The 27,075-nt window shown below is 35.5% G+C and overlaps 1 protein-coding gene across 1 annotated transcript; it reads right to left on the bottom strand.

The window, feature by feature from the left end:
- Positions 1 to 968: 968 nt before the first annotated feature.
- Positions 969 to 25,704, bottom strand: Serpini2 (serpin family I member 2). Its single transcript, XM_004633483.2, has 8 exons — positions 25,458 to 25,704; positions 20,182 to 20,412; positions 19,043 to 19,234; positions 18,769 to 18,961; positions 11,002 to 11,099; positions 7,505 to 7,591; positions 4,958 to 5,047; positions 969 to 1,045 (listed from the first exon to the last, which is right to left on the bottom strand). The coding sequence occupies exons 1-8, from the start codon at positions 25,702 to 25,704 to the stop codon at positions 969 to 971; spliced, it is 1,215 nt and encodes a 404-aa protein (XP_004633540.1).
- Positions 25,705 to 27,075: the final 1,371 nt, after the last annotated feature.

Here is a 27,075-nt window from a genome sequence, read left to right as displayed (position 1 = left end):
AGGAAAAGAGTTAATAGTATTTCACAGGATTTTAAAGACATTTAGCATAATGTAAATAACCTGCTTATCTCAGTGTCTAATACACAGTTAAGGTTGGACAAGGAATAACTATTATTGGTAAGCTGCTTGCCAATCATTGTCATGACAGACAAAAGGCTTTTCATGTCATTAGCATAACAATGGATGAAATGTGTTACCTGAAGTCACGTTGGAATGCAGCATTATGGTTGCTGTTTAGATATGACATCGTAGGGCACACAGAGGAAGGGCTCTACATTCAGCTTTATGGAAGACAATCTTGGCTCACAATTATAAAATTGTAGAAATTATTCTCCTGTACCATGCTAATATGGTGGCTACTTTTACACATGAAGCTAAGAAAGCTTTATAAATTGCTCAGCATTTCTGCTTTCTGTACATGTTTACAGAATAAATAAACATGAAAAAAATTGACATATTCCAAAAGACATTGAAGCAATTCAGACATTAAATGTAACACATGAAAAAACATGTTAAAATTCACAAGAAACTTAAAAGTTTATTTACTGTCATAGGTACCGGATCTCTGAGCTTTGATCGACATAAACCACACCTACCCTCTTGAATTTCCCTCCACATGGTCTAGGTGATGCTACACTGTGGAGGAGTCTGATTGGCCAGTCTCCCAGGAATATAAGGAATTTCATACCTAATGCAGAAATTTGATATCAAAATTATCTTAGAATTGTTCTAACATCTAATGATTTTATTTTATATAGGCTCACCTGATTTGAATTTATATAAGCTATACAGATAGATCAGAAACAATTGTATATTTAATTTCACATCTCCATTAATACAGAACTATATTAATACAGATTTATATAGGCAGAATTATGAACAAAAAATGATACGAAGAAAATAGTTTAAAAGTAATGCCAATCAACGACTTCCCAAGATTTGTCTTGAATTCTGGGGTTCGTTTTCATTCACAGTGAATCTAAATCTCTTCCCTTCATCTTTTGGGTGTCAGGACTTGTCACTCTTCCTATAAACAAGATTGATTCTAGGAAAAGAAGTGAAACAGATTTTTCAAATTTCAGAAAAAAATTGACAATAGTTACTTTTCTTAATATTTTAACAATCAGTAAGTCTTTTTTTTTCTCCATAGGCAGTGTCTAATAACTAGCCCTCTCTTTTGTCAAAAATGCATAATTAGATCATTATTAATCATTTTCTGGTGATTTATGAAGCAAATTAGCACCTACAACAGTTTGTCATGGAAAATGCATTAGTCTTGTTTTTCATATAGGAAAGCAAAAAATAAAGTGAGGAGAGAGGTGTTCTTCTAAATATAGACACTCAGTCAGGCAAACAGCATAATAAAATGGTGATGAGCACAGTGGAATCGCAAATCTAACACATCAGCAGTCATCTTTTTATGCGGGGAGTGTATGCCTCAGGGTTAGAAGTGCTGCTTCCCGGATCTCCTCCGTCAGCTCTGAATCAAAGCTTGCTTTATTGCTAAAGACAATATCTTTGTATCGCTAAAACTTTCAAGTCCTCACCAAGATGATGGACTATAGAACATAAAGGCCATCACCTGCTCCCAGCCATTCTGTGTTTGCAAGTGAAAAAGAAAGAACTAGAGGACACAGCAGAAAGAATTTATTCACTGTTGTTTTCCACAGGACAAAGAGATGTGGCTTGGGGTTAGTGTAAAGTGTTACCTTAAATACATGATACTCTTAGTTGTAGTGAAAGTTAATATCAAAAGTGACAAAATGGGCCAGGTGTATAGCTCTGCAGGCACAGCGCCTGCCTGGCAAGCACAAGGTCCTGAGTTCGATTCCCAGTACCAAAAATACACAAATGTGATCAAACGCATTTTGCATAATTGTAAAGCTGAATAAAATAACACTCAAATGTATTTGAAGTAATAATGGGAAACCACTTTAATGAACTATTGATGTTTAAGATACACTGTGAGAAAAGCCAGTAACGTGGAAGTAGACCTAATTTCAAATAACTTTACATTTTCTTTTTATAAATAATTAAAATCAATAATATCTCAAAATCTCAAAATTATTCTGGGAAATCAAAGAAAATAAGTAGTCCTGTCTTTCAGATAGTTGAAAGTATGAACATAACTTCCCCAGTATAAATATATTCAATCAAAATAAGACTCAGCAGTGACTCTTACATCTTTAGGATGCTGTGGCCCAGAATGCTTCTCATAGTTGTTTGTTGGAGAAGTCTTTGCTCTTTATTAATACATGTGCATGATAAAAATGAATACCTGAACCCTGAGAATATATATATATATATATATATATACATATATATATATATATCATATTATAATGCCTTTTACACCAATTGAAAACCATGATTTAAGTTGCTGAAGCTTCAGAAGTATGAGGCAACTACATATAAGTCATTGTCCTGGCCTTTTCAAGCTGTTTTTATCACCAAGAACTGCATTTTGAGCTGAGTCGTCATACAGTCAGCAAGCTGGTCACTACCAAACTGAAATGTTCCATGAAATAAAGCCAGGAATTTAGGAGGCAGACTGAGGCAAAAATCATTATTTCTTCCATTTCTCTCCTCCTACTGCCTTGCCAAATAGGTGTCCCCACACTTAATTGAAATATATACACAATGTCCCCTTCAGTACAAAACAACTTCTACCTCTTAATATTAAAATACTCAGTAAAATATAGCAAATGGCTAGAATAAAGGATGCTCAATTAGTATTTGCAGTCTGCTTCTTCTTTTGACCAAAGACCTGAACAGGTTCAAAATGTAGTAACTTTTGTTATGTGCGGATGCCACTTTCAAAAGCACTTTGAGGTGCACCTCAAAAGTGGCCCATTTCATGTAGCATCATTCACAATTTTCTTCTCAAAGTCTATAAAGGGAACCTAAGCTCTCAGCCAACAAAAGTGAAAAAGAAAATCATTTTCCTGGAAGTTTGATGTAGAACTTTAGATAAATAAACATTTTAGAATGCATGCAATGAGAAATCCAAATATAGTTTGCACAAGAGCAGTGTTGGTCAAAAGAAACATTTAAGTCATGATAAAAATTAGTTTTTTAAAGCTAAAAACATTTATCCTCTGACTTCAGAAATTGCCAACTGAAAATATTTTATGTAAAGCATGAACCTGTTTAAGTTTAATGCAATGATGCTCAATCACCATCTTCATTAATCTCAATGGCTTCTAGTTTGTTTGTGAGAGAAAAATAGATAAATCACTAAATGTATATTGTTTTAAGACAATAGGCCATTCAGATTGCATATTGCAACAATTTACACCATCTAATAATGAGTGCCCATTCGTCTGAAAGGACATTTTAAAGGAATAACCCTCCTTTAGAAAGTCTCATTATAATAAAGATCATAAAACAGTAAAAACTGTCATTAAGTCCTGATAGTTACACATTATCACAAATAAACATGTAAGTGGACTATTTGGAGATTGGAATTTTTACTGTCATTTTACCAAAAGCTGTTAGATGTCCTTAGAATGTACTGAGTCATCAACTTGGAAAATAGAGTCCATCATCATTATTCTAAATGTCACTATTTACTTGTACACTGATGCCCAATATGACTTCTTTCTTTTCTTTGCTCCATACTCAATTATATACTAACTGTGAGAAATTAGAGTTATCCAAAGGTTAAAGACATATAGATCAAATGTCAAACTCAGAAACTATTATTGTACTGACACATCGACTATTGGAATTGAATTCGGGTTAATGCAACCTCAGCAATTCTAAAACTATTATGCTATAAGATACAACTTTCAAAAGGATCACTCAGCATTAGTTTCAGAGAATTAGAAAAGAGATTGGAATATATCTTAGCGGGCCAATACCAGTACCTCTAAATCTCAGTCTAGACTCTGAGATTAACTACCTGTTTTTCATGTAAACCAGTGATTACAGAGAAACTCTAAATCTTCTTTTCATTTATTCAGTTACTCCGTCACATTTATTATTGATGTGTTTCTAGTAAACACTTAGTATGTTCCAGGCACACTGTCACCAGCTTCACGTATGGTTTGATTTAGCTTTATGAGGTAAGCACTAACATTGTGCTCAAATAAGAAATTCAGGAAGTGTGGCCTAGGAAGGTAAGAAACTCATCTTAGTGCTGCTAGTTAACTGATCTGGAATTTTGGTTCTGGTCTCAGCTGAGCCCACATTCTTGGGCTCTAGGGATATTGACTCTCTGCCAGACATTTTGCCAAAATCTGCGCTGAACATGATATCTGTTCCCTTACAGTTCATACTTTTCACCTGGATATTCTGACTGCCAGAGTCTCAGTACATGCCTAAAGAAAATGTCCCCATTACAGTCACATTTCTGGCCTCTATTTTGTCATAAAAACAAATTCTCCAACACATGTCAAGACAATCTGGATTTCCACATGTTGACACTGTGTAACGCCATTGTGTGTTATCTACAAGTGCCAAACTAACCCTGGGGGTCTGCGATATTCTCTTTTGTACCTGTTTTGAAACTGCATCCTCTTTCACCAATTGTCTAGGTGTAGGTTTAGAATTATGTTGACCTGGAAGCCTGTGATGGTCCTTTACCCTTTCAAGTCACAACTCTACTTCAACCCTCTTTTATGAGGGGTCATAAAAAGAGTTAACTTCAGTCTACACTCTACAGCTCTCTACACATTCTCTGAGCTTCTATTCTCTATTAGTTAAATATTAGCCCTTACAGAATGGTCTAACCTTTAGAGATATACATGCAAAATGGATACTATGTGTGACAACTATAGAGAAAGCCATTCTTACCATTGTCCTAACCGAGGCCCTCATCAGCTACTAAAGTATGATGCCTGATTTATATCATGTACTTAGCAAGTACCTTTCATGAAAAATGATTTTAGATATTCAGATTCCAATTTGCAGCTTAACTTAGGGAGCACTCTGAAAAACTTTTCAAAAATAGTACCTGTTGGATTATGCTTCATAATAAACAAAAATGGACGGTTTGCTATAAATTGAGTTTGAGTCAGGCTCATGATCACAGGAATGTGTACGCCTGTAAAATACAGAGAACAGGTATTTAGATATTCACATCAAAAAGAGAAATGAAGAAAATACATCCAGAAAATTTTTGTAGACTAGGAAGATTATTTTAGTCAAGAGGTTAAAATATATTAAAGGGGTATTTTCTAAATATAAAGGAATTTTCAATGAATTTAAAAACCAAAGTGCAGAACAATAAATATTAGATCATTTGTGACATAATTCTAAGTTCATGTTTATGTTCAATGAAAAAAGTCAGTTACTAGATTCAATTTAGTAGAAAGAGTTGGAAAATGCCATGTTTTAAACAGTAATTTTCTCTTCACTTTTTGTTACATTATATGATTTATTCTGATAGTATTTTCAATTTGAACTTCCTGTTCAGATCTATTTGCACTTCATTGCTATGTTTAATCCTCATGATAATCATGTCTGAGTTCAAATGTATTTATTTTGCACTTACCTTTTTAAATTATTCTGTAAACTCAGAGGTTCTTGAATTTATGTAGCAAATATACATAAAGTTTTTTATGATGAGATTTAAAGCGGAGATTTGCTCCCTTAAAAACTATTTATAATGTCAATTTTAGCATGTTGCTCCAGTATGGCATTTGTCAACATTTAGAAGAAAAAATGTAAATGGTTGAATTTTTTTCTTTCTAGATTAAATACTTATATATTCAATTCAGGTATTTTATTTGGCATTAATGCAGGCTTCTCTTTTTAACAATATTTCAAGGAAAAAGAAAACCAATGTGTATGATCAGAATTAAAATTGGTCAAGTTTAACACTCTAATATTGCATCATTGTTGATCTGGAATATCAGGACCAAGCAGTTCAGATGATTATAAAATAATAGTTTTATGCACATCTGAATTATTGAGATAAATCCAGGAAGTTATTCTTATGTCAAAGGCCATTTTCAGTGAATACTTGGACATTTTTGTTCTTGCAGCCCCAATGCAGAATCTTTAAAGTCAAAATACTCAAGCAGACTATTTTGAGAGGTAAAACATCAAGATCACCGCCACTGATATTGTCATCCCTTAATGACTCTAACATGCTCCTAGAAAATCCTAGACTTACTATAGGAGGCCATAGGAAATAGCAGAAATGGTTCTGAACTGGAAATCAGAGAACCTCACTTCAGCTCAGACTCTGTGGTCAGTTAATAGCATGACCTCTGGCAAGCACTTCACTTGATAGCCCTTCTTCATCCACCGGTATAATGAGAGGATAAGATAATGACCTAAAAGGATGCTGGCAGCTCTGTGTAGAAGCTACTGGAAAGTTTGTTACATGAACTGTCAACCTCATTCAAAGGCATTCTTTCTCTTTTTCTGATGGTTGGTGTAATCCACCCCCTACAATCTAATTGTCTTGAGCACAGCAAGGCAAAGTTCTTCAGGAGATGGCAAAATAGTGATGAAAATCCAGTGTGCTCCACTCAGATGGCAAAATCCATTGGTACATGCAGTTACAAATTAATAGAAAAATTTGAAACATGGATATAAATTTTTGAATATTTATCAATAATACTATTTTTTATGTATTTGGTACAGGGTCTACAGGGTCTCACTACATAGATCAGACTCGTGGTAATTCTCCTGTTTTCAGCCTCCCAAGAGCTGGGGTTACAGGTGTGTGCCACCACACCCAGTCTCAGTTGCCATTTTAGTGTGCCCTGCGGGCGGGTCCAGCATGGCAGGCCTGCAGGTTGAACTCCAGCTCCTGTATCTGCCTAAGCAGGCACTTTATTCACTGAGCTATCTGGCTGGCCCTAGACTATGCTTTTCTAACAAGTTCCTGAGAGTTGATATTGTTACCGTACTATTCATTCTACTTATAGTGACAAGGACAAGCTGCCAGCCACAGTGGCCACAGGCTCTCTGCCTTGCATGCACATTAGAATCGCTTGGAGAAATTCACCTAAATATTAGAACCTGAATCTTACCTAGAGAGCTATGGATTCAATTATCTGAAAGTGTATCTGAGCACAATTTTTTTTACAAGTTCCCAGGTGATTCTGATTTGCACCTAAGTTTGTGATTAGCCACCACAGAGATAATAACATGAATCGAATTAGAAAAATGGAGACTAGTAATGGAAGACTAAAATTAAATACAATTACTAAGACTGAGCATTTCAAAAAAAAAAAAAAAGACTTCATATGGGAGTCCTAAGGTTTGTTCCCATAGCTCCTATCTGCTATTTGACAGGCAATGCAATTCGCAAATTTACAGGTATCAGGGAGGAGCCCCAACTGCTGATTAAATCTCATCCCTCTTCTTTGCATCATACTGTGACAAAAGATGTGTATGGACAGTGTATACAAGCACTGTCTTTTTTATTCCTGTCATATGTTACGTGGCCCAGAAAAGTGACATCAGAATTTAGCAAAGCTTTCGCCCCATCAGCACCTTTCACCCCATCTTTCTTCCTAGTTTACAGATGTATCAATTGTCCTACCGGTGGATGCTGCAGCTTCACTGCCATCTTCATTTATCTCGAAGAAAACTTTTTGCTTGACTTGGGAAATATACACATCTGCTGAATCTGATGACAAGAGGAAAGAGGTTTTTATAGGTCAAATCAGAGCTACTACCTCTTGGATCCCAAATGAATTACACTTTCAAATAAACAAAGACCAAAATTCAACAAATGAAATAATTCCTATGTAGTCAATTTTCTGAAGATATGAATAATTTACGTTTAGTTCTTACAGTTATGACACTGATGTCGACATAGAAAGATAAAATTTTCCTCATTATGAAGTTAGGTATCCAACTAGATAAAATATGTGAACAAACAGAGGGTTTTATTCTGAATCATGCTCTTTAGACAGAATAAAAGAGGCTTTTCAGATTAGAATTAATCCCAGCCTTTGTATTCAACCTCAGAGACACCTTATCTTTTAAATTCTGTATTCAGTTTTGATCTAAGTTCAAAGCAGAATTTACTTTACTTCAAGATCAGTGAGGCTATCAAAGACTAAAAAGCTGTTGTGTCATATGTCACCAAATCACTTGAGAGTTATACTTTAAAACCTGCTAATATTTTCAGCATAAGATAGTGTCTCACAAACATTTTGTTCTGCATGGGTCTGATCTGCAAGAGAATGTGCCTCTCCTCCCTTCAGTGGTGTCAATGTACATAGGAAATGTTGCTGGGAGAGAAACCTGCAGGGGTAATTTTCTTGAAAGGGAGGAAGTGAAGCCATGTCTTCAGAAGCCCTGTCAAGTTATCTCTGTGGCATGAGACAGATCTGACTGTATTCCTCAGAGCCTCAACAGATACATGCCTTGGAAATCTGCCTGGCACAGGGGAATCTTAATACTAACATTTGTCAAATAAATAAAATGATGGGTATGAATAGGCCCATGGCTGAAATCTGTAAAAATAAAGAAAAGATAGGGCCAGCCAAATAGCTCAGTGGATTAAAGAGCCTGCTTAGGCAAATGCAGCCCCCGGGGTTCAATCCCCAGTGTGCTGTGCCGGCCTCGTCCCCAGGGATGTATTGAGCCAGCAATTGAGACTGGGTATGGCAGCGTGGGCCTATAATCCCAGCTCTTTGAGGCTGAACACAGGTGAATCACTAGGTGTCCGATCTACATAGTGAGACCCTGTAAACCTGATGGACCCGGTCCTAAAATACAAAAAAAGAAAGAAAGAAACTAAAAAAAGAAAAGAGAGCAGCCACTGAGGCAGTGTGGATTAACAGAAATGCAGGTGAACGGACTCTATCAAGGTCAAGCCAATAAATGCCTTCTTCTCCCAGAACTGCCTGTAAGAAGTCAGGATTCACAAGCACAGCTCACAATAAGTGACCAAAGGGCCTGCACCGAGAGGCAGAAACCGTGTAGGAGGAGGGGACTGTCGAGCCCAGGCCAGCACCCGCCCAGCCCCGAGGCTTCCTGGCAGCGAGGCACGCGGTCTCCAGTGTTCCACCGTGTCTCAGGAAAATAACAAAGAATGCAAACTCTAACAACTCACTGTTTCTTACACCTTCATAACATTTCCCTTAACTTTTATCAAAAGTCCTAACATGTTTCTACAAAATTAAGAAGTCAAGAGAACTTCTAGAGTTTTGTAAGAATATGTACACGTAAATGCTAACATGACTCCAACTGCTTGATCTTTTTTTTTTTTTTTACATTTATGCAGAGTCTACTATGTGGTAGATGAAGTAGGCAGTTCACTTACATTCTTTTATTCATTTTTCTAAAGTCACTGCAATGTATTATCTCACTTAGATTAGAAAGTTGAGGTTCAGACAGACAAAGTTCTTGACTCCAGGAAATAACAGCAGAGTGAGAAATGAAATATGAATTTCCCAGTTACAAAAGTAACTGTGAAAATATTTTATTCAAATAGGATAGCAGGGAATTCATTACGCTCCTGACCACCAGCTGCAGTGTCAGTACTGGCTCTGGGGGCTCTATTACAGGCTACAAGACAACGCTAACCTGAATGGGCAACCCAGGTAGAAAAGAGCAGAAAATGTTGGATATTTACCCTCCTCCACTAAGAATTGTTTGTTGGCATGATTTCTTTAGTGAACACTTTCAGAAGTATGTTTTTGAATCAATTGTTGAAAGATTTTATAGATGTTACAGTTAGTAGGAATTTTCGGAATGGTTATTTGAAAGCCTAAATTATATTAAGCAAGCTTCCTAAGGACAAAAAGAAGACAGAAAAAATATTTGAAAATGTTTATTACAGGTTGCTGAGATGGCTATCCTAGAAGACATATTTAGATAGCATCCTGTCGCAGCACTGAATGTTGACTGTCTCATTCCTGGTGTTGATGAAATTTTCAAAGAAGTCAGACTATCTCTCATGTGAGAATAAGTAGCCATGTCCTATGTGAAGGTGACAATGAACACCTGTGACACCTGTGCGCCCCGACTTCCTCTCCCAACCAGAAAGGTTATTTATTCATTCTCTTCTCTTGCCCATAAAATTGATGAGATGATAAATTCTAACATGTCACTCTGAAGTCCAGATACTTATATAGGAAAACATAAAATATCTCCATAATATTTCATATTAAAACACAAAAAACAGTCCTTTGGGAGCTTTTATTACACAGAAGACTATTTTTAAAAAAGGATAAATAAATTAGCGATGCATTGACACACTTTCTCCATTATTCTGTATAGTTATCTATTTTTGAACTAAAAATAAATAAGTACTGCCCAAAATAACAGATTAAAAAGCTATCTTGCATTATTGTACAAATGAGCATTTAGGCCAGCCAAATGGCTCAGTGGTTTAAAGTGCCTGCAAGTGGGCACAGGGGCCAGGAGTTCGATCCCCAGGCCTGCTCTGCTGACCCCATCCCCAGGGCAAGCTGAGACAATTGAGACTGGGCGTGGTGACACGCACCTGTAATCCCAGCATTTGGGAGGCTGTAAACAGGTGGATCACTACAGAGTCCAATCTAGAACTGGATTAGCTCTACTTACACAAGAGACATAACGTTGTAACTCCAATGTATGGGGATGGAAATCTACAGAGGGCAGAAACATAAGCCCTTATAATACTTTTACTTATAAGCTTATATTAAAATTATAACTAAAATGCTTGTCTAATCTTAGAAAAACAAAAAGGACTGTAGGAGAAAAGGGGAAAAAAGAAATGAAATGTGTTTTATTCATGTACCAATTTCCAACAGTGAATGTAATCATTATGTAAATGAAAACATGTACTAATAAAAGTTTAAAAAAATAGAATGTTTATCTAACAGGATGAAATGCTTCTTTACTTTCATTAAAGAAAAGTAAAATGCAAAACACTGTAGAGTGCTTGTTCATAGACAGCTCAGCATGCCTGTGACTCATATTCACCATGTATATGTTTTCTGGGGCTAATTAGTCTTTCTGTTTTACGATCAGTCAGTTAATATAGTACCATACTAAGAAAACAACCTAATGTGGCAATATAGAAATTATTCATTACATTACCTGTTATTCCAGAAAGGTTGCTGCCACCAGTAAATATCTCCGTTATGTTCAAAGCATACAAAACTTCCTTGAAGTCTAATTTTTGCTCTACATTCAATCTGTTAAAAAGAAATGGTAAAGAGGAAAATTCTAGAAACATTGTACCCCAAAAATGGTCTTCATAAAATGAGTGACGTAGAAGAGATGATACTGTGAGTGAAATATTTTGTTCTCATTATCCTAACTACATCTTTCTGAGGTTTCACAGTATTTTCCCTAGCTCTACCAATCTGTTCTGAATTGCTGATATCCTGCTTCCTAGATAAATAGTTGATAGGAATAATAAGTAGAGCATTTTATATTTCAAACAACAATTACCTAACAAAACAGCTCTAAATTTTCATGGTTTAATTCCTTGCTTAGAAGTGCCAAGGTCCTTCCAGCAACTCTATGTACTCAAACTTTTCACACCATCAAAGACAGATCCTGGCAGACAATCATGAAACTGTGAGCAGCAAACAGAACAAACCCTTCCTCTGAGAAGACTGTTTCTTACCAAGGGACAGATAGTCATGTATAATGTGTCATCTGCCCCACTCATGGTCACAGCATACGTGAATTTCTTCAGGTTTGAAACACACCTAATATCTTCTCAATGGATGCTCTAAAGTGGTAAATGCTTGAAAGAGAGCCAGGTTTCTTTCAAACAAACAAAAAAATAAAAATACAAAAAGGGTATGGGCCAGGGAAACAGCTCAGTAGAATAAGTGCTTGCCTGGCAAGCTCAAGGCCCTGAGTTCAATCCCTGGTAATAAAAAAAAAAAATAAAAAAGTAAAACATAAAAATACAATAAAGGTTGAGGACAGCTAGCCAGAGCTTCTGATGCAGGCCCATACATACTTTAGGACATCCTGGTGCACTTCTGTATTCCCCACCTGTGAAGAAGGAAATCAACCAAAGAATCTCAAAATCTCTCTCAGGCACCACTAGGGTTGGCCAAATAGCTCAGCAGACTAAAGCTTCTGCTTAGACAGGCGCAGTGACCAAGGGTTCAATCCGTGGTATGCTGTGCCATACCCTCCCCCGGGCATACTGAGCTGATGACTGAGATTGGGCCTGGTGGTGCGCATCTGTAATCCCAGTGCTTGGGAGGTTGAAAACAGGAGGATCACTATGAGTCGGATCTGTGTAGTGAGATCCTGTAGATCCTGTACTACAAAATAAATAAATAAATAAATAGATAAATAAATAAATAGGTAAATAAATAAATAATAAATAAATAAATAAATAAATAAAATTGTCTTAGAGTCCAAATCAGCAGCACTATTGAATCTCATTTACTCTTCTAATTTAAAGAGTGGGGGAAATGTAGTGCTTTTTAAATTTATTTAGTGGATGCTTAAAACATCGATTTGCATTTTAAAACTACTTTAGAAGCTTTTTAAAATAAAGATAAAGACAAAAGCAACATTCCTAAACATAGAACTATATTTTTCATATCAGAGAAATTTCTGGCAATTCTTGGAAGTTTGTGAATGCCCACCAGGTATTTGCTCTGGTGCTTTACGTTTCGAAGCTATTCAAGGATCTTTAGTTATCTAAAAGGTAAACCAACATGTGGGGCTATAAATTAGCTTGAATATGCAGTCTAATTAGATCACTGCTTTAATTAGCAAATATGAAGCAAGACTCTTAATTATAATTCTTTGAAACAATGAACATGCTGTGTCAGAACTTCACTGGGCTTAATTTACATACTAGTAAAAGAATATGCATTTTTGAAAGATGCTCACTCATTCAGAATCTTAGCTAACTAGAAATAGGTACAACATGAATATTAAAATCTACTGAAAATGAAAATTGCTTATTTGAGGTTTTTTTGTTTTGTTTTGTTTTTGTTTTGAGACCATCTCACTATGCAGTTTGAGCTGGGCTTGGGCTCATTCTTGTAACCCCCAGGCTGGTCTTGAACTCACGGAGATCCTCCTGGCTCAACCTCCCAAGTGCTGGGATTACAGGCATGTGCCACCATGCCTGGTTCTGGGGCCTCACAGAGGGCACCTGCATCCACACTGGCCCCTTGATATGCACTATTTCCAATTTCTTCTTACTGTAACTTCTTACTAAGAAAGATAAAAGGCAAAGATGATAGTTTTAGTCTTTTTCTTTCTGTTTGCCATATCCTGCTCTTTAAGCTGGACAGAGCATAGCCCCCTACTAGGGGGAAAATATATGTCCAATATACCTACAAATTGGTGATTTTGACTATAATAGTCCAGTAATTTCAAGATCATGACAAGAATACCACAAGACTTATTACAACTTCTGGTAATGCCTAATTATCACTGAAGGGCCATTTAAATAATAGTCCTGCTCATATTATAGTACAAAGAAAATTATAGCAATAGAGATGTATGCAGCTATTTAATAGAAATATAATCTACGGCCAATTTCTAACTACCTGTAATTATTGCAATTATAGATATCCATGTATGAGGTAGCACTTTCATAGATGAGGCACTTAATACAGATTATAGTTTTTAATCATCACAAAAATCCTAGGAAGTCAGTCTTGTCAGTGCCATTAACCTATCTGTAATGAGGACTGAGAAAGTTGACTTCATCCCCAAGGTCAAGATAAGTGCTAGAGTTATAATTTAAGCTCACGCCCATTTTTATCCAACACTAAAATGTTGACTGCCACTGTTCTCTAATCAAAAAGGTCAAAATATAATTCCAAGCCCCATATACAAAGAAAGAGAATAATATAGGATGGATAGGAGACAAGAGGACAGCTCTGCTGCTAATGGAAGGGGTCCAGGAGGCTGAGGGGGAGGGGAAGTAAGCAGAATTAAAGAAGTATGCCATGTACAGGAACCTAGTAACTTCAGCGAATGTAGCCCTATGTCATGAACATGAGCTAGGAATAACAAAAACTACTAGAATGAAAATGGGCAAAGGGATTTAGAGGTGGAAGAAGGGAAGTGGGGGGAAAGGGGAAGGGGACAACAAAAACCAATCTGTATTATTTGCATGTACCCACTCTCTTGATGAATACAGCAACATCATGTACTGTGAAAAAACAGCCAAAAAGAAACAAATATTTAAAAGATATTGGTGGGATCTCACATTACATTTAGGAAAGCGGCATGATTGTTTTCGCTAATGTTGAATTGCAGGTCAACTTCCAAGTTGAAATATCTAGTGTGCTGCAGACAATACTTTAGCAGCTCCCTAAGATTTTTAGACTATGCAACATCTTTTTGGTCTTGATTCTAAACTAGTTACACATCAAAAAATTGGGAGGATAAGTGTTTCTCAATCAAAAACTTTAAGTATCATTCACATCTTCCTACTATAGCTTGGATATAGGTCTCCTCATGATTAGTATTCCTACCTTTGAAGCTTACATAATTTTCCATGAAAGAGACATTTTGTTTTATAGCAGCATAGAGTTTAGAATGGGTGGTGTAATGTATTGAATTTTGTCTACACACACACACACACACACACACACACACACACACACTCAAATTCATGTATTGAAGCCCTAAACACCAGCACCTGATAATATGACTTTATTTGGCACTAGGATAATTATGGTAATAATTAATTAACTAGAAGTCCAATTGGAGTTGTTTTGGCCTTTATTTATATGTGATTAATGTCCTATAAGATCTGACAATGCCATGGGATGACAAATGGCCATGTGACAAGAGATGCAAGAGCTGGGGTGATGCATCTAGTGGAAGAAGAAAAAGTATGCTGCCTAGTACAAAAAACTAGAAAGAAGGATGAACTCTACCTATAGTCTGGAGACAGCATCATATGTGGATTCTAGAATTCGACTTTTAGACTGGAAATGTGACAGAATTTTTAAGCAACTAGACTACTTTGTTATTTTGTTACAGCACCTTTAGTAAATTAAGACAATTGTTGGAACTGTTCTAATAATACCCAAATAGTCTTTATTGGTTTGCAAACCATTAAATAACCATTCAACTGTAAAAATTATAACCCTAAAAAATAAAATATACTTTTTCAGCACACATAAAAGTATTTATTGAATTATATAATTTTTTCTTTCCTGGGCATGCATTTTAATATGAATTTTTCTGTTTTAAAAAACAATTATTCACGGAAAAAGATGTATGTCAGAACTTTCAATACACGATTTTAGTGCTAAGGAAATTTAACTCAAAGTATACATTATGATGGGCTGAAATTGTTGATGTACTTAACATATACATAAGCAAATCATTCCTTCAAGAAACTGTGAGCCATTCTATTAAAAAATGTGAATATATTTTAAATGTGAAGTTGTAAATTTATGTGATTAAATAATTGACACAATTTTCAGGCCTGTGATTTAAGTAGGAAACAAAAAAAAATCTGTTTCCTTTCAGGAGGGAGAAGTTTTTAAATAACTTCCTGATATCCTGTTTTTCATTATATTGAATGTACAGAAGGTGAGACAGCTTCATTGGTATACTCACAAGGAATGAATTAAAGAATGCCCCGAGAGTTGAATTCTGCTAGGGATGTTTTAAATTAGATTATTAGAAATAATATGAAATTTCTTTCCTTGAAAATATTTCTGCAATTTAACCAAACAGGGCTCACTGAACACTACCCAGGCCCCACAAAATGTGTTAAGGATTACAGAAACAAAAGGAATGAGACAAAACCCTCCAGCCCAGAATCCACATCTTAAAGCCTTGACAAGAATGGAAGCAAGAAATAAAAATGCAATGTAATAAATGCTATGATGTAAATCTTCATGAATTATAAAGATAGGAAATGATTCTCTCAGTTGGGCAATTTAGAGGCAAAGTTCATGGGAGAGATAACTCAAGTGTAATTCTTGAAGGATAAATGGAAATTTAGTGATCAGACACAGTGGACAAAGGCTTACTAGGCAGAGGGAGAAGAGTGAAGGAGACTGACAGGAACAAGATGACAGTGTTTCTAGTTCGATGTTGGCTGGGTAGCAATCTTAACAACAACAAAGAATACCAGTCGTCTTTGGTTTAGCAACCTTCTATTTTCCAGATTTTGTACAATGGATACATGGAATAAAACACTAATATGCTTGACACTGTCATAAGTTCTAAATGTCTTTGAAACAGGAATCTGTACACAAACAAGGGTACACCGGCCAACTAATGCTTCCATTTCTACATGATTAAAGACTTAAATTCACCTTATAAAATCAGTTGTTCACTTATCTGGAAAAGCAATCCAATGATTTTCATTATGTGAAGAGGACCAGTGAGAAAGATGGAAGTTTGAGATGATGAGCATGTGAGCTGTTCTATAGGATATGAAAACATTGTTTTCACTAAGCATTGAAATCTAGGTTCAGGGACTAAACACGATAATTGAATATTACATGAAATCAACAATAAAACATACAAATTTTACTAATACTATAATAACAATTATAGGGAATTCCCCTAGTATAGTGGTCTTGGTTTCTTGTCTTGGGGTCTTAATCAGTCCTTACAATGAATGGTGAGTGTAAGTTGTCCAACTTGTACTTCACTGTCCTAATTGATTCAAAACATTTACCTCTCCTTGTCATTTTGATTTTGAGGAAGCACTGCCCCAACTGGAAAGTAGACTCAGAAGAGACAGAAGGACAACTTGGTTACTTAAGTTCTTTGCTGAGGAAAGAAGATTTGACTCTTGAGTAGGATGGCAGCTATTTAGGCTCAGGATTCACCCAGGCACCATGACAATGGCTGACTAAGAAGAGCAACAGACAGAAGGAGACTCCATGGTACAGGAAGGGCTCTACCCGCCAAGCAAAGTCATTGTTAGTATTCAAATTTAGGTTACTTCCTGCTTGGTAAACTTCTTTTGTTATCTCCAAGCTCTAAGTAACGTTTGGTTAAACCAAGAGGTTTTTTTCACTTGCATTACTTTGCTAAGGTAGTCTGAATTACAAAAATTTACTATTTCAAAGGTATGGAGGTTAGAAGTCCCAAATTAAGATTTCGACACTACTGGTTCCTTTGGAGGGCTGCTAACATGGATGTGTTCCTTGCCTCTGTGCTTGGATAATGGATGGCAATCTTTAGAGTCTCTTCACAATGCCTTTCTTGTATGTATAGCTTTGTATCAAATTTTATCTTTTTATAAGGTACCATTCATACTGGATTGGAGTGTACTCTAATAGTCTTCCTTTAGCTTGAATGGAAGCACCCTACATCTGAGTAAGGTCATATTTGAGGTGTTGATTATTAGGATTTCATTATACGAGTTTGGAGAGACACAATTCAATCCATAAATATTGGGTTTGGAGGAATTAAGAAACCGAACTAGTCTACATTATAGAAGTAGTTGCATGAGACAGGGACCTACAGATTGTGAAAGCAGATAATAAAGCCAAAACAGAAAGAGTGCTAAAGCACAGCTGCCTGCATAGATTTGTGGACTATGGAATGTTCCTGCAAAATTGCTGAAAGTGCTAGGAAGCTTTACTTTGTGATTAGCTAAGTGTTGAACAGGGGCATATTATTGAGGCATTTATCATTTATACTGTAACCCAATACAAGTGGGCCCCAACATCTTATTTGGATAAAGCCTCAGCTCCAAATAATCAAGTAATTCTCATATGACCACCATTGTGGTATGTGGAATAGTATTTTTTTTACTCCATTACAGTGAAATCTTTCCACAGCAAAAAAGGGTAAATTTGAAGATAATTTACTCTCAAAAATTTTCATTTCAATTGTTAGAAGTTAAACTATCATGTTAGCCATTACATCATCAATGCTTGGCATAAACAATAGTGAGAAATAAAAAAAATTCCTTGAATGAATATATAACATCCAGAGCTATATAGATTATAGATTATAGATTTGAAAAGAGCTATGATTAGTGACTCGGATTTCAGAGACATGTATGATAAAGGTAGGTATTTCTCAGAAGGAATAAGTAAAGATAAATTTTGAAGACAAAACTCTAATAAATATTTTAATTGGAAAACTTAAAGGAAATAAGTAAATCTGGCAATGAGGTGGGAGAATGAGAGAGAGTTAGAGAGAAAGAGCGTGAGAGACAAAATGTTGTAAAGAGTAAAGGGGAAAAAAAGAAAAGGAGGCTCAAGTTGAAAATAAATAGGATAGCTCTTTCTCCAGCATGTCAAGGAAGGTAAAGAAAGAGATTATTAAGCAGTTATACAATTTTTACTATGACACAGGTTAGTTCAGATTCACTTTCCTTCTAGTTTCTCCTGTGACTTAGAAGCATACTAGTGTTTATAATTATTGCTTCCTAAAATAATTCTTTGCAATTTTTATGTTGTATTAACTACCTTTAATTGACCACAGGATTATATTTATCACTCAATGACTGTTAGAAGGTTATTAATTGCTTCACTTATACCATAATATATTTCTAGAGGATTTTGTTTCCTTTAAACATAATAGAAGAGGAATTTTATAAATTTGAATTAGCAAAAACTATTAAAGAAAGAAAATCTGGTATGATAAAAACTCAGTAATTTAATTTAATTTAATTGCAACTTTCTAGTTGAAAGATGTACATTGTTTTCATGTGTTTCAGATAAAAATTAAACAAAGTCAGTGTTCCTCATGGTAAAAAACAATGTGAGCAAGGGTAAGAACTGCTTTTATGCCCAGAGCAGAACAGTATTTCCAAATGCATTTTTATGGTCGTTTTCAGTAGTCTCCCTTTCCAGCATTCATCTTTCACCTGGCTATTCAAATTCCACCATTGGAAGGACATTTGCACCCTTATAGTGAAGTGGTTTTCCTCACCTGGGGAGAGTGATTTCCACTTCCACTTCCTTCAGCTCAGAGAACCACTTCAGGATATGCTGAGCTGTCAGGAGTTTTTCCATTTCTTCTATGTCCACGCCTTCTGCAGGAAGTATAATGACTAGACTAAAGTCATCACCCTTATAAGGCAATTCTAAAATCTGGTAGTTCACGGAGGATTCAGAAAAATAACCTGCAACAGAGAAAAGAAAATATCAAATAAGCACAGCAATTACCAAAGCCAAGCTTTAAGAAGTATGCCATCTCACTGTACCATATTTTGTGGTCAGGCGAGCCTTCATCCTTGGAATTTTGACTGTTGAGCCATCTTTCATAATGAAATTCATCAGTTGTGTGTCATTTCTGAATTTTTGTTTCCAATCTCCTTTGAAATATATAGCATTCACTAGGATAAGTCGAGTCAGAGGCCCAAATTCTTCCTCAGAAAACATGTTTCTAATTTTTCCTATGAAGAGAGTAAAGAAGAAGTATGGGGGAGGGACATAAAATAGTGATTCAGTGCAACCATTTAAACAGGATTAAAGTAAAGCTGTCCTGTGCACAGCTACTTTGAACAAGACAAGGTGTCTTATCAAAATTTAGCAAGTTGGAGAGGAAAGGGAATATGGTTAAATATTTCACTAAGAAGCAGGGTTTTCACTAGGAAATAACAAATATGAGACTGTCACAAGCAAATGTGGACATAGACAATAATGGACTGTCCTCAGGGAAATTATTCCTATTGTCTTTCAGACAGAATGAAGAAAAAACAATTTTTCCTGCATGTTTATAGGTATTATCCAGACTGTTTCAAGCTTCTCCAGCAGGTAAATCATACATAGTAGGTTAATGATATAGTGAATTCCAATAACTTACAACCTCTTAAAATTTCAAGTCAGATCTAATAGACTTTAAGCTTGTTACATACCTCTTTAGTCATGTTAGAATTTTGCTAGCTTGCAATTAAATTCAAGATTAGACTACTGTGTTTATGATAGTACTATTAATATTTATTATAAAACATTAACAGTTCTTTAAATAGTGCTGAATTTTTTCTGCATATGTAGGCAAAAGGCATTTGGAGTTCAGAAAGCCAGCTCCCACCTGGCCAATCATACAACTCCTGCTTCCATACTTGAAAATTCATTTTGGTTCCCACAAAAATTATTACTGTAATTTTTCTCTTAAGAGTTCAATGAAAAAGAGAATCCTGTGAATAGATATCTCTCAGAAACAGCTTCCTGTTTCTCTTAGTTTTGCCGATTTGGATTAATTTAAATAACAGCAAAGTAATATAAGAGACTTGATCCTCTGATCCACAGTGGAATAGAAAAATGTTCTGTCAGTCTTTCGGGTATTAAAAACCGTGTATATGATGGCAAATAATGATTTCATGAACACAGGAAACTTTACCATCTGTTTTGCTTTCTATCCAGGTATTTATTGTTTTTGCACAAGTCTTTGCATCCTGAAAATCCACCAGTTTTACAGCACTCTGAAAAAACTCCTCGTTACCATGGAGATACCGTTCCTTCACAGCGAATCCTTCTTGAAGGTAGAGGGCATTGGCAAGATTAAATGTAAATTCTTGTTTTTTTTCTGAGATGGCAGAGAAAAATGACTTCAGCACAGAAAATTCTTCTCCTAAAAAACAATTATAATGTATACTGACGTATTGAACAACATAAAAACAACAGCTTTCAGCTTTGCAATCTAAGCATTCTGCTTCATAACACCATTTTTGCACTCTTAGGTATAACTAATGATCCTAAGGTAGTATAAATATTTCAAGCATCTATGTCCTTTAAAATATGTAAGCTGTAGAGAAATCAACTTTTATATAGGATAAAGAATATCTATGTAAATTTAAAATTGGTAAAGGACAAAGATATGTATTTATATAGCCTGAAGAAAAGCCTCTCTTTACAATATATTTAGCTCGATTTTATTACTGGAAATTTATGTTTAGAATTTTATTTTTTGCATAATATGAGCATGTGATTCTAATAAAAGGAAGATCCTAATGCATGCTAATGGTGGTAGGACAGGCATGAGCAATCTATTTCAATATTTCTCATATTTCAGCTTAAGAATTCCAGTCTTTTCAGTAACTGTTCCTATCCAGAGTTTGAAACTTCCAAGCTAATCATCTGTGCAAGTGTGCAAGAATCGGAATTATCTATTTCTCCAGATGCATGAATCTATGTGCTTTGGCTATCTCTATGGATAATAAAAATTTTTAACCATTTCAATGATCACTGCTAGCCCAATGAGTCAGAGTCAAAGAATGGCCCCTGGGTGTTCTTTATCGGTGCGTTGTTCTGATGTGGGGTTGCCTGGAAGCTGAACATGCATATGTGAAATATCTATCCTGACATTCTCTTGGTAGCTTTCTGCTCATTACTAAATGGTTGAACATTTTTCATTCTTTTCCACCTTAACCTTAAAACTCAAACACTCAAAAATACGTTGAAGCAATATGTTTTTTCAAGATCTTCATTACATTTTTCAATGAACTGCTGAAAACAACACTTTTATAACTCTTAAGTCTTAACTTGATCATATTAAATAAATCTCTAATGAAAACAAAACATGATTCATCAATAAAAGATATGCGCTGAATAGTTTTCAAAAGTATTCAGGGGAACTTGTTATTGGGTCCACTAATGAAATAAGGGGTCTGTATGTGCGGAAGCACATTTTCTATCTGGCAGCTCGCAGCTCACAGGGTATTAGTGTGGAAAAGAGAACAGCGCTCCCGCTGGAGCTGCAGTCTTGTGCAGTGTTTGCTGGCTTCCCTGCCAAGAACTAAAAAGATGAGGTTTGACTTCTATACCATTACATCTGAAGAGTCTTGCCTGGAATTCTTCAAATTTATTTACTTTATTTATTTATTTATTTTTTTCTGAACCAGGGATTGAACTCAGGCCCTTGTGCTTGCCAGACAAGCGCTTATTCCACTGAGCCATCTCCTTGGCTCCTCATCCAGAATTCTTTACAAAAGAATAGGAAGAAACTAACTCTATTTTACTTGTTTACATAATGGATTCAAAAGCAATGTAACAATTTATTACAATTTTAAGCTTAAAAAGAAATATTTTAATAGCTAGGATGTTATAATGAAGATTTATTGAATAAAGACAGGAGAGCTCCTCCAAAAGAATGAAGGTCAGAAATGAAGTGACAGAATTTGAAATTAATTTTCAGGTCAGAAATGAAGTGACAGAATCTGAAATTAATTTTCTGGAATTTGTAGCATAGGAACATCTTTAAAGGAAAAGCATTCAAAAGAGAAAGGAAGAAAAACAATAGCTCTACCTCATTCATCAGAGCAAATAGATTTATGTCATGTAGTTAAGGCTTAAGACTGTGTGACAAACAGCTGCCCTTTGACAAATCACTAGTCTCATGTGCAGTGTTGGGGATCAAACCCAAGGCCTCACACGTGCAAGGCTCCACTATTGATCTATATCTCTGGCCCCAGCTATCTGCTCAAAGCCTTCTTAGAGTAAAAAAGCATCTTCAATTGATTCAATTTAATCAGCAGCATTGCTGGACTCAAAGCAAAATGGAGAATTGCCAGATGTCCCAGGAAACAGAAAAGGGATTCGGAGCACATATTTTGATACTGGAGAAAAGAAAGAAAACTGAGGACATGGAAAGCCAGTCTTCTTGGTATTGGAACGAAGATTGTGTGCTCACCCATGGGCCTTCATAGAATAAGCCTGGAGTTGTGTGCAGAGAACACGGGTTGAAAGCAAGGACAACATCAGATTGTTCAAAGCTATTTTTCAAAAGAAATGGTAGAAGAGCAATAGCAGAGACAGTAATACAGTAGTGAACAGCATAAAATCTAAAGAGAAGATAAGAAAACCCTCAATACTGGTGACACCTTATATTTCAATGCAATATTTTAAAGTCAAATTTTATACAAAAAACTGAGTATGGTCATTTAAAATTTGACTGACCTTATTAGATACAAAAGTTACATTTCTTGTTATATAAGTCTTATATAACCTTTATCTTGGTGTTAACCATCCAGTAGAAAAGTATAATAATGAGATATGAAAAGTAAAGCCATATCAATATGCTGAGCTGTAAAGGGCTCAAGTCAACAACTTCTGACATTGCCAGTCTTACAGAAAGCCCACTACTATTATGGACTACTGGACTATACTGGATTATTTTGCTGAATTCACGCACCTACAATATTTAAATGACAATGAAATACCCTTCTCTGACAAAACTAAACAATAAAAGGGGATATAAATGAAGGACCATTTTGTATCTGTATATTCAAAATAGGATAGCTATACAGCTCCATTCTCTTAATTCAATGAATAAAAAGATTTGTTCTAATAGTGTCTGTGGACAGGATATCATGTCGGTATCTTGTATAATGAATAACCACTAAGACAACAATATCCTATGTATTAATTATTGAAACTGTCTTACTAATTGGTTTTGAAACTGTCTCATTGCTATTTGTTTCTCAATAAAATTATTAAATAAATAAAAATGAAAATAAAATGAAGCCAGGATCTATATCTCTGATTTGGCTCAGCACTGTCCTCCACCCCTTCTCTTCCTTTCACCCCAACTCCTGACCACTGTTTCTGGCAGACTGCCAGGCACCATTCTCCATTTCCTTGCAACCTAGTTCTTCATTCCATTCTGCTTCTGAACCCTGTTCTCTCTCACTCCTTTATGCATCATTTCCGCTCTTTCTTTTTCTGGGTTTTCTTTTTGTTGTCTTCTTGCTTTGCGATTTCACCTTCCTTTAGCACTTCTCCTCCATCTGTGTTTATCTCCAGCCCTGACCATGGCAGAGCAGCGAACCCTCATGGTAGATCTTATTAATTGTATTAGAGCATTAATATTTGATTATTTATGTATGCTTTTCCAAAGCAAATATACCATTTTTCATTGCAGTTCTTATCTATAAGTTTCACTGAATCATTTTTTGAATTATTCTTGACTGTTTCTCCCTGTTTTCTTGTCTATATGGCATAGTTATATTTACCTCAGAGGACAATTATAAATATTAAAAGATACAATATATATCAAGCACACAACAGAGTAACTAATGTGCTGCATATATGTTTGGTGATGCTTTAGTATTATGGTGATAACTTTGTTTACAATGCAGCTATTAAGACTTCTGCATTTCTAAGATATAGCCATTTAAAGGAGTTTGGAAATCAGAAGCTCTCTAATTTTGCTATCTTATCATAGAATCAACTTTACACGTATTCATAAACATTGTATTGCTTTTCAAAGCAATATCATTTGATTTAGTGCTTCTGGGAGTGGTGCAGTGGGATTTGCTGAAATTAATCAGGACTAAATCTAGAATACAGTAGCTTTGTTATGCATTATTCACAAAGGAAAACTCATGCGATTAACTTATCTCTAGCTTCTTTCTATACAAAATTGCCTTTATTTAAAATGAACCAACTTAAAGCTCATAAATCACATTTTCACATCAACAAATTCCTAACTACAGCTACTCTGCACTTAGGCCAGCGCCCTGAAATTAGTTATAGCCATATCAACCAAATTATAAATCAAAAAATCCAGATATTTCTTCTAATGTTTAAGGCATAATATCTGATAGTGATGCATAATTTAAAATTCAAAGGGCTGGCCAGATAACTCAGCAGACTAAAGCACTTGCTTAGGCAGAGCACAGTGGCCAGGGTTCTATCCCCAGTGTGCCGTGTTGGCCCTGCACCCCGGGGGGTGCGCTGAGATGGAGATTGAAACTGAGTGTGATGGTGCAGGCCTATAATCCCAGTGCTTGGGAGGCTGAAAACAGGAGGATCACTATGAGTCTAATCTATGTAGTGAGACCCTATAGACCTTGTAAGCCTTATACTAAATACAAAAAAAAAAAATTATAATCACTATGGGAGTAGGGACTATGGGATGGCCAGGGATTTGGGCAACAACTCTGCTAGCTGGGGATATTAGAAAGTATAACATCCAGTATGTGGGATTCACAACTTAGACAGGCCTTTGAGTGATTCCAAATCAGCCACCACTTATGGACAACAAGACCTTTACCACATTGTTTAAATGTCCTATTTAAATATTAAGTAAATGTCTTATTAAAATATTAAGTAAATGTCTTATTAAAATATTAAGTAAAGCCTTAAAATGCATAAATGCATAAATTAATGCTTTTTCTTGGTCATTCTTTTGACACAAGCACATTATTTTTATAAGAGAACTGTTAGAAAAAATGTACTGAAGTTTTGAGTATTTCCATAAGAATAAATAAAATAATTTAAAATCAAATGTATTTTGATTCAGTTGCAGAATAAGGAAAATTGATGCAACAAAGTGGTAGAGGAAGAAAATGGATACATGATTTATGTATTACACAAACACATGCAAGCATGACATTACTTGACAGTAAGAAAAACAAACACAACAGTATAAATACTTGTATAGAATATTGTATCTATGTAGATATTAATTTATTACTGTTATTTTACATTGTATTAGGGAAACTTATAGATGAGTGAAAAATATATTTATGAGTCTCCACTTTATTGTGATGTTGTGTTTGCAATAATACTTTTCACTTTTTCAAGTTCTATGAACCTGCACTTCTTTCTAATACTTTCAAAATAAATTTGAACCATGTCTTACCCACTACAAAGAACTGAGTGCAAGGCTCTCACCAGTGGCTGGATCCTGAAGCTTTAAAGCTTGTCTTATCTGCTGTTCCGCTTTTCCTTTGGCTCCCAGTTGTACCACAGCAAGAGCCAAAGTTGTTGCAAGTGGAGAAAATATAATGTTGTTCTTTTGAGATAAGCAAACAGCTTGATAAAGGTCCACTGCAAATTCGGCATTCCTTTGAGCCAACATTCTTGAGGCTTGACTTCCAGAAAAAAATAACACGAGATTCCACAGCAGCATCCTATCCATTTTGACCTGTGTACATTGTTTAATTTAAAATGTATTAGTCTTTGAAATAGATTTTCAACTTCACAGAAGGCTTTAAGACTACATAGGCACAGGAAGATTCTATGCAATTCCAGTTGCTGGACTAAGCACCACAGAAAACGAGGAATAGTTGATATGGTAGTTGTATTCTTATGTCTCTTCAAGAATCAGTACACAGTACATTTGAAGTTTCTTGTAATAATTATGGAATGCTATCAACATCAATAATATATTTAAACAGCTACATGTTACATTTTCTATATTTTTCATGGATTTCAGTGAGACAACTATAATCCTGATATCAAAGGAAACTTTTATACAGGCGTCTCAAAAATAGCTTAGCAATCAAGAACAGAAATGAAATAAAAACCAGCTCAAGTCAGTGTGATTTTAGTCCTATAATATTAGGAAGTTCATGTATTCCAAAATGATTAAATAATTAGCTAATGTTCTTACAACAATTTTTTTTATACTGCAAGACATTTCACTTGCATCAGGATAGAAAGAAAGCCTACTTCCTACTTTTCCAAAGGAAAGAAAAAGAAATGCAGAAAATTTCAAAGAAATTCAGTGGCAATAAAATAGAAATGATACAATAATAATAAAGAAAAAAGGACAGCAAAATAGCTCAGCAGACTAAGCTCTGGTTTAGGTTCAATCCTCGGTACTATATGGTGCTCCAAGGGTGCTGAATCAGCTGGCAAGACTGGGCGTGGGGTTGCACGCCTGTGATCCCAGTACTGGGAGGCTGAAAACAGGAGGATCATTATGAGTTTGAGCTGCATAGTGAGACCCTCTACCAAATACATTAAATGAAGAAGGAGCAGGAGGAGGAAGAGGAGGAGGAGGAGGAGGAATAGAAAAAGGAAGAGGAGGAGGAGGAAGAAAAAGAGGAGGAGGAGGAAAAGAAAGAAAAGGAAAGAAAGAAAGAAAGAAGGAAGGAAGGAAAGAAGGAAGGAAGGAAGGAAGGAAGGAAGGAAGGAAGGGAGGATTTTAAAGAAGTTCGGGCATGTATTTAGGATTCAATTGGAAGTATTGATCACACTATGCAAACACCACCAGAAAGCGACATCCCAGCCCTCTTTCTTCAGTGACAGGGCCTCACTTAATTGTTTAGTCTTGTTGCCTGAATTCCAAACCCATATACCCTAGCAGCTGAAATTACAACATTTTGCCACCAGACCTAGCTGCAAAGAATAACTTGACAAAATAACTAACAACTATAGCAATAGCTGCAATTAAAAATCATCACCAATGTACAAGACTAATACAGCATTAAAGTGTCCTCAAGTAAGATTACAGGAAATAGGTATTTCATTATATACCTAAAGCAAAATTAATGCTACAGTATTT

Source organism: Octodon degus, unplaced genomic scaffold, assembly GCF_000260255.1.
Source record: "Octodon degus isolate 3935 unplaced genomic scaffold, OctDeg1.0 scaffold00055, whole genome shotgun sequence".
In the NCBI taxonomy this organism is placed as follows: domain Eukaryota; kingdom Metazoa; phylum Chordata; class Mammalia; order Rodentia; family Octodontidae; genus Octodon; species Octodon degus.
The sequence above is the reverse complement of the archived record's forward strand: the minus strand, read 5'-3'. Positions and strand labels throughout refer to the sequence as shown.

What these genes read in the sequence shown, in the direction of transcription:
- Serpini2 (XM_004633483.2), bottom strand. Translation starts at nt 25,704, where the DNA reads ATGGATAGGATGCTGCTGTGGAATCTCGTGTTATTTTTTTCTGGAAGT. An exon ending in GTGGAAATCACTCTCCCCAG is followed by an intron (nt 11,100 to 18,768) that starts GTGAGGAAAACC and finishes TCTTTTTAACAG; the next exon opens with ATTGAATGTAGAGCAAAAAT. An exon ending in TATGAAGCATAATCCAACAG is followed by an intron (nt 1,046 to 4,957) that starts GTACTATTTTTG and finishes TTCTTTTCCTAG; the next exon opens with AATCAATCTTGTTTATAGGA.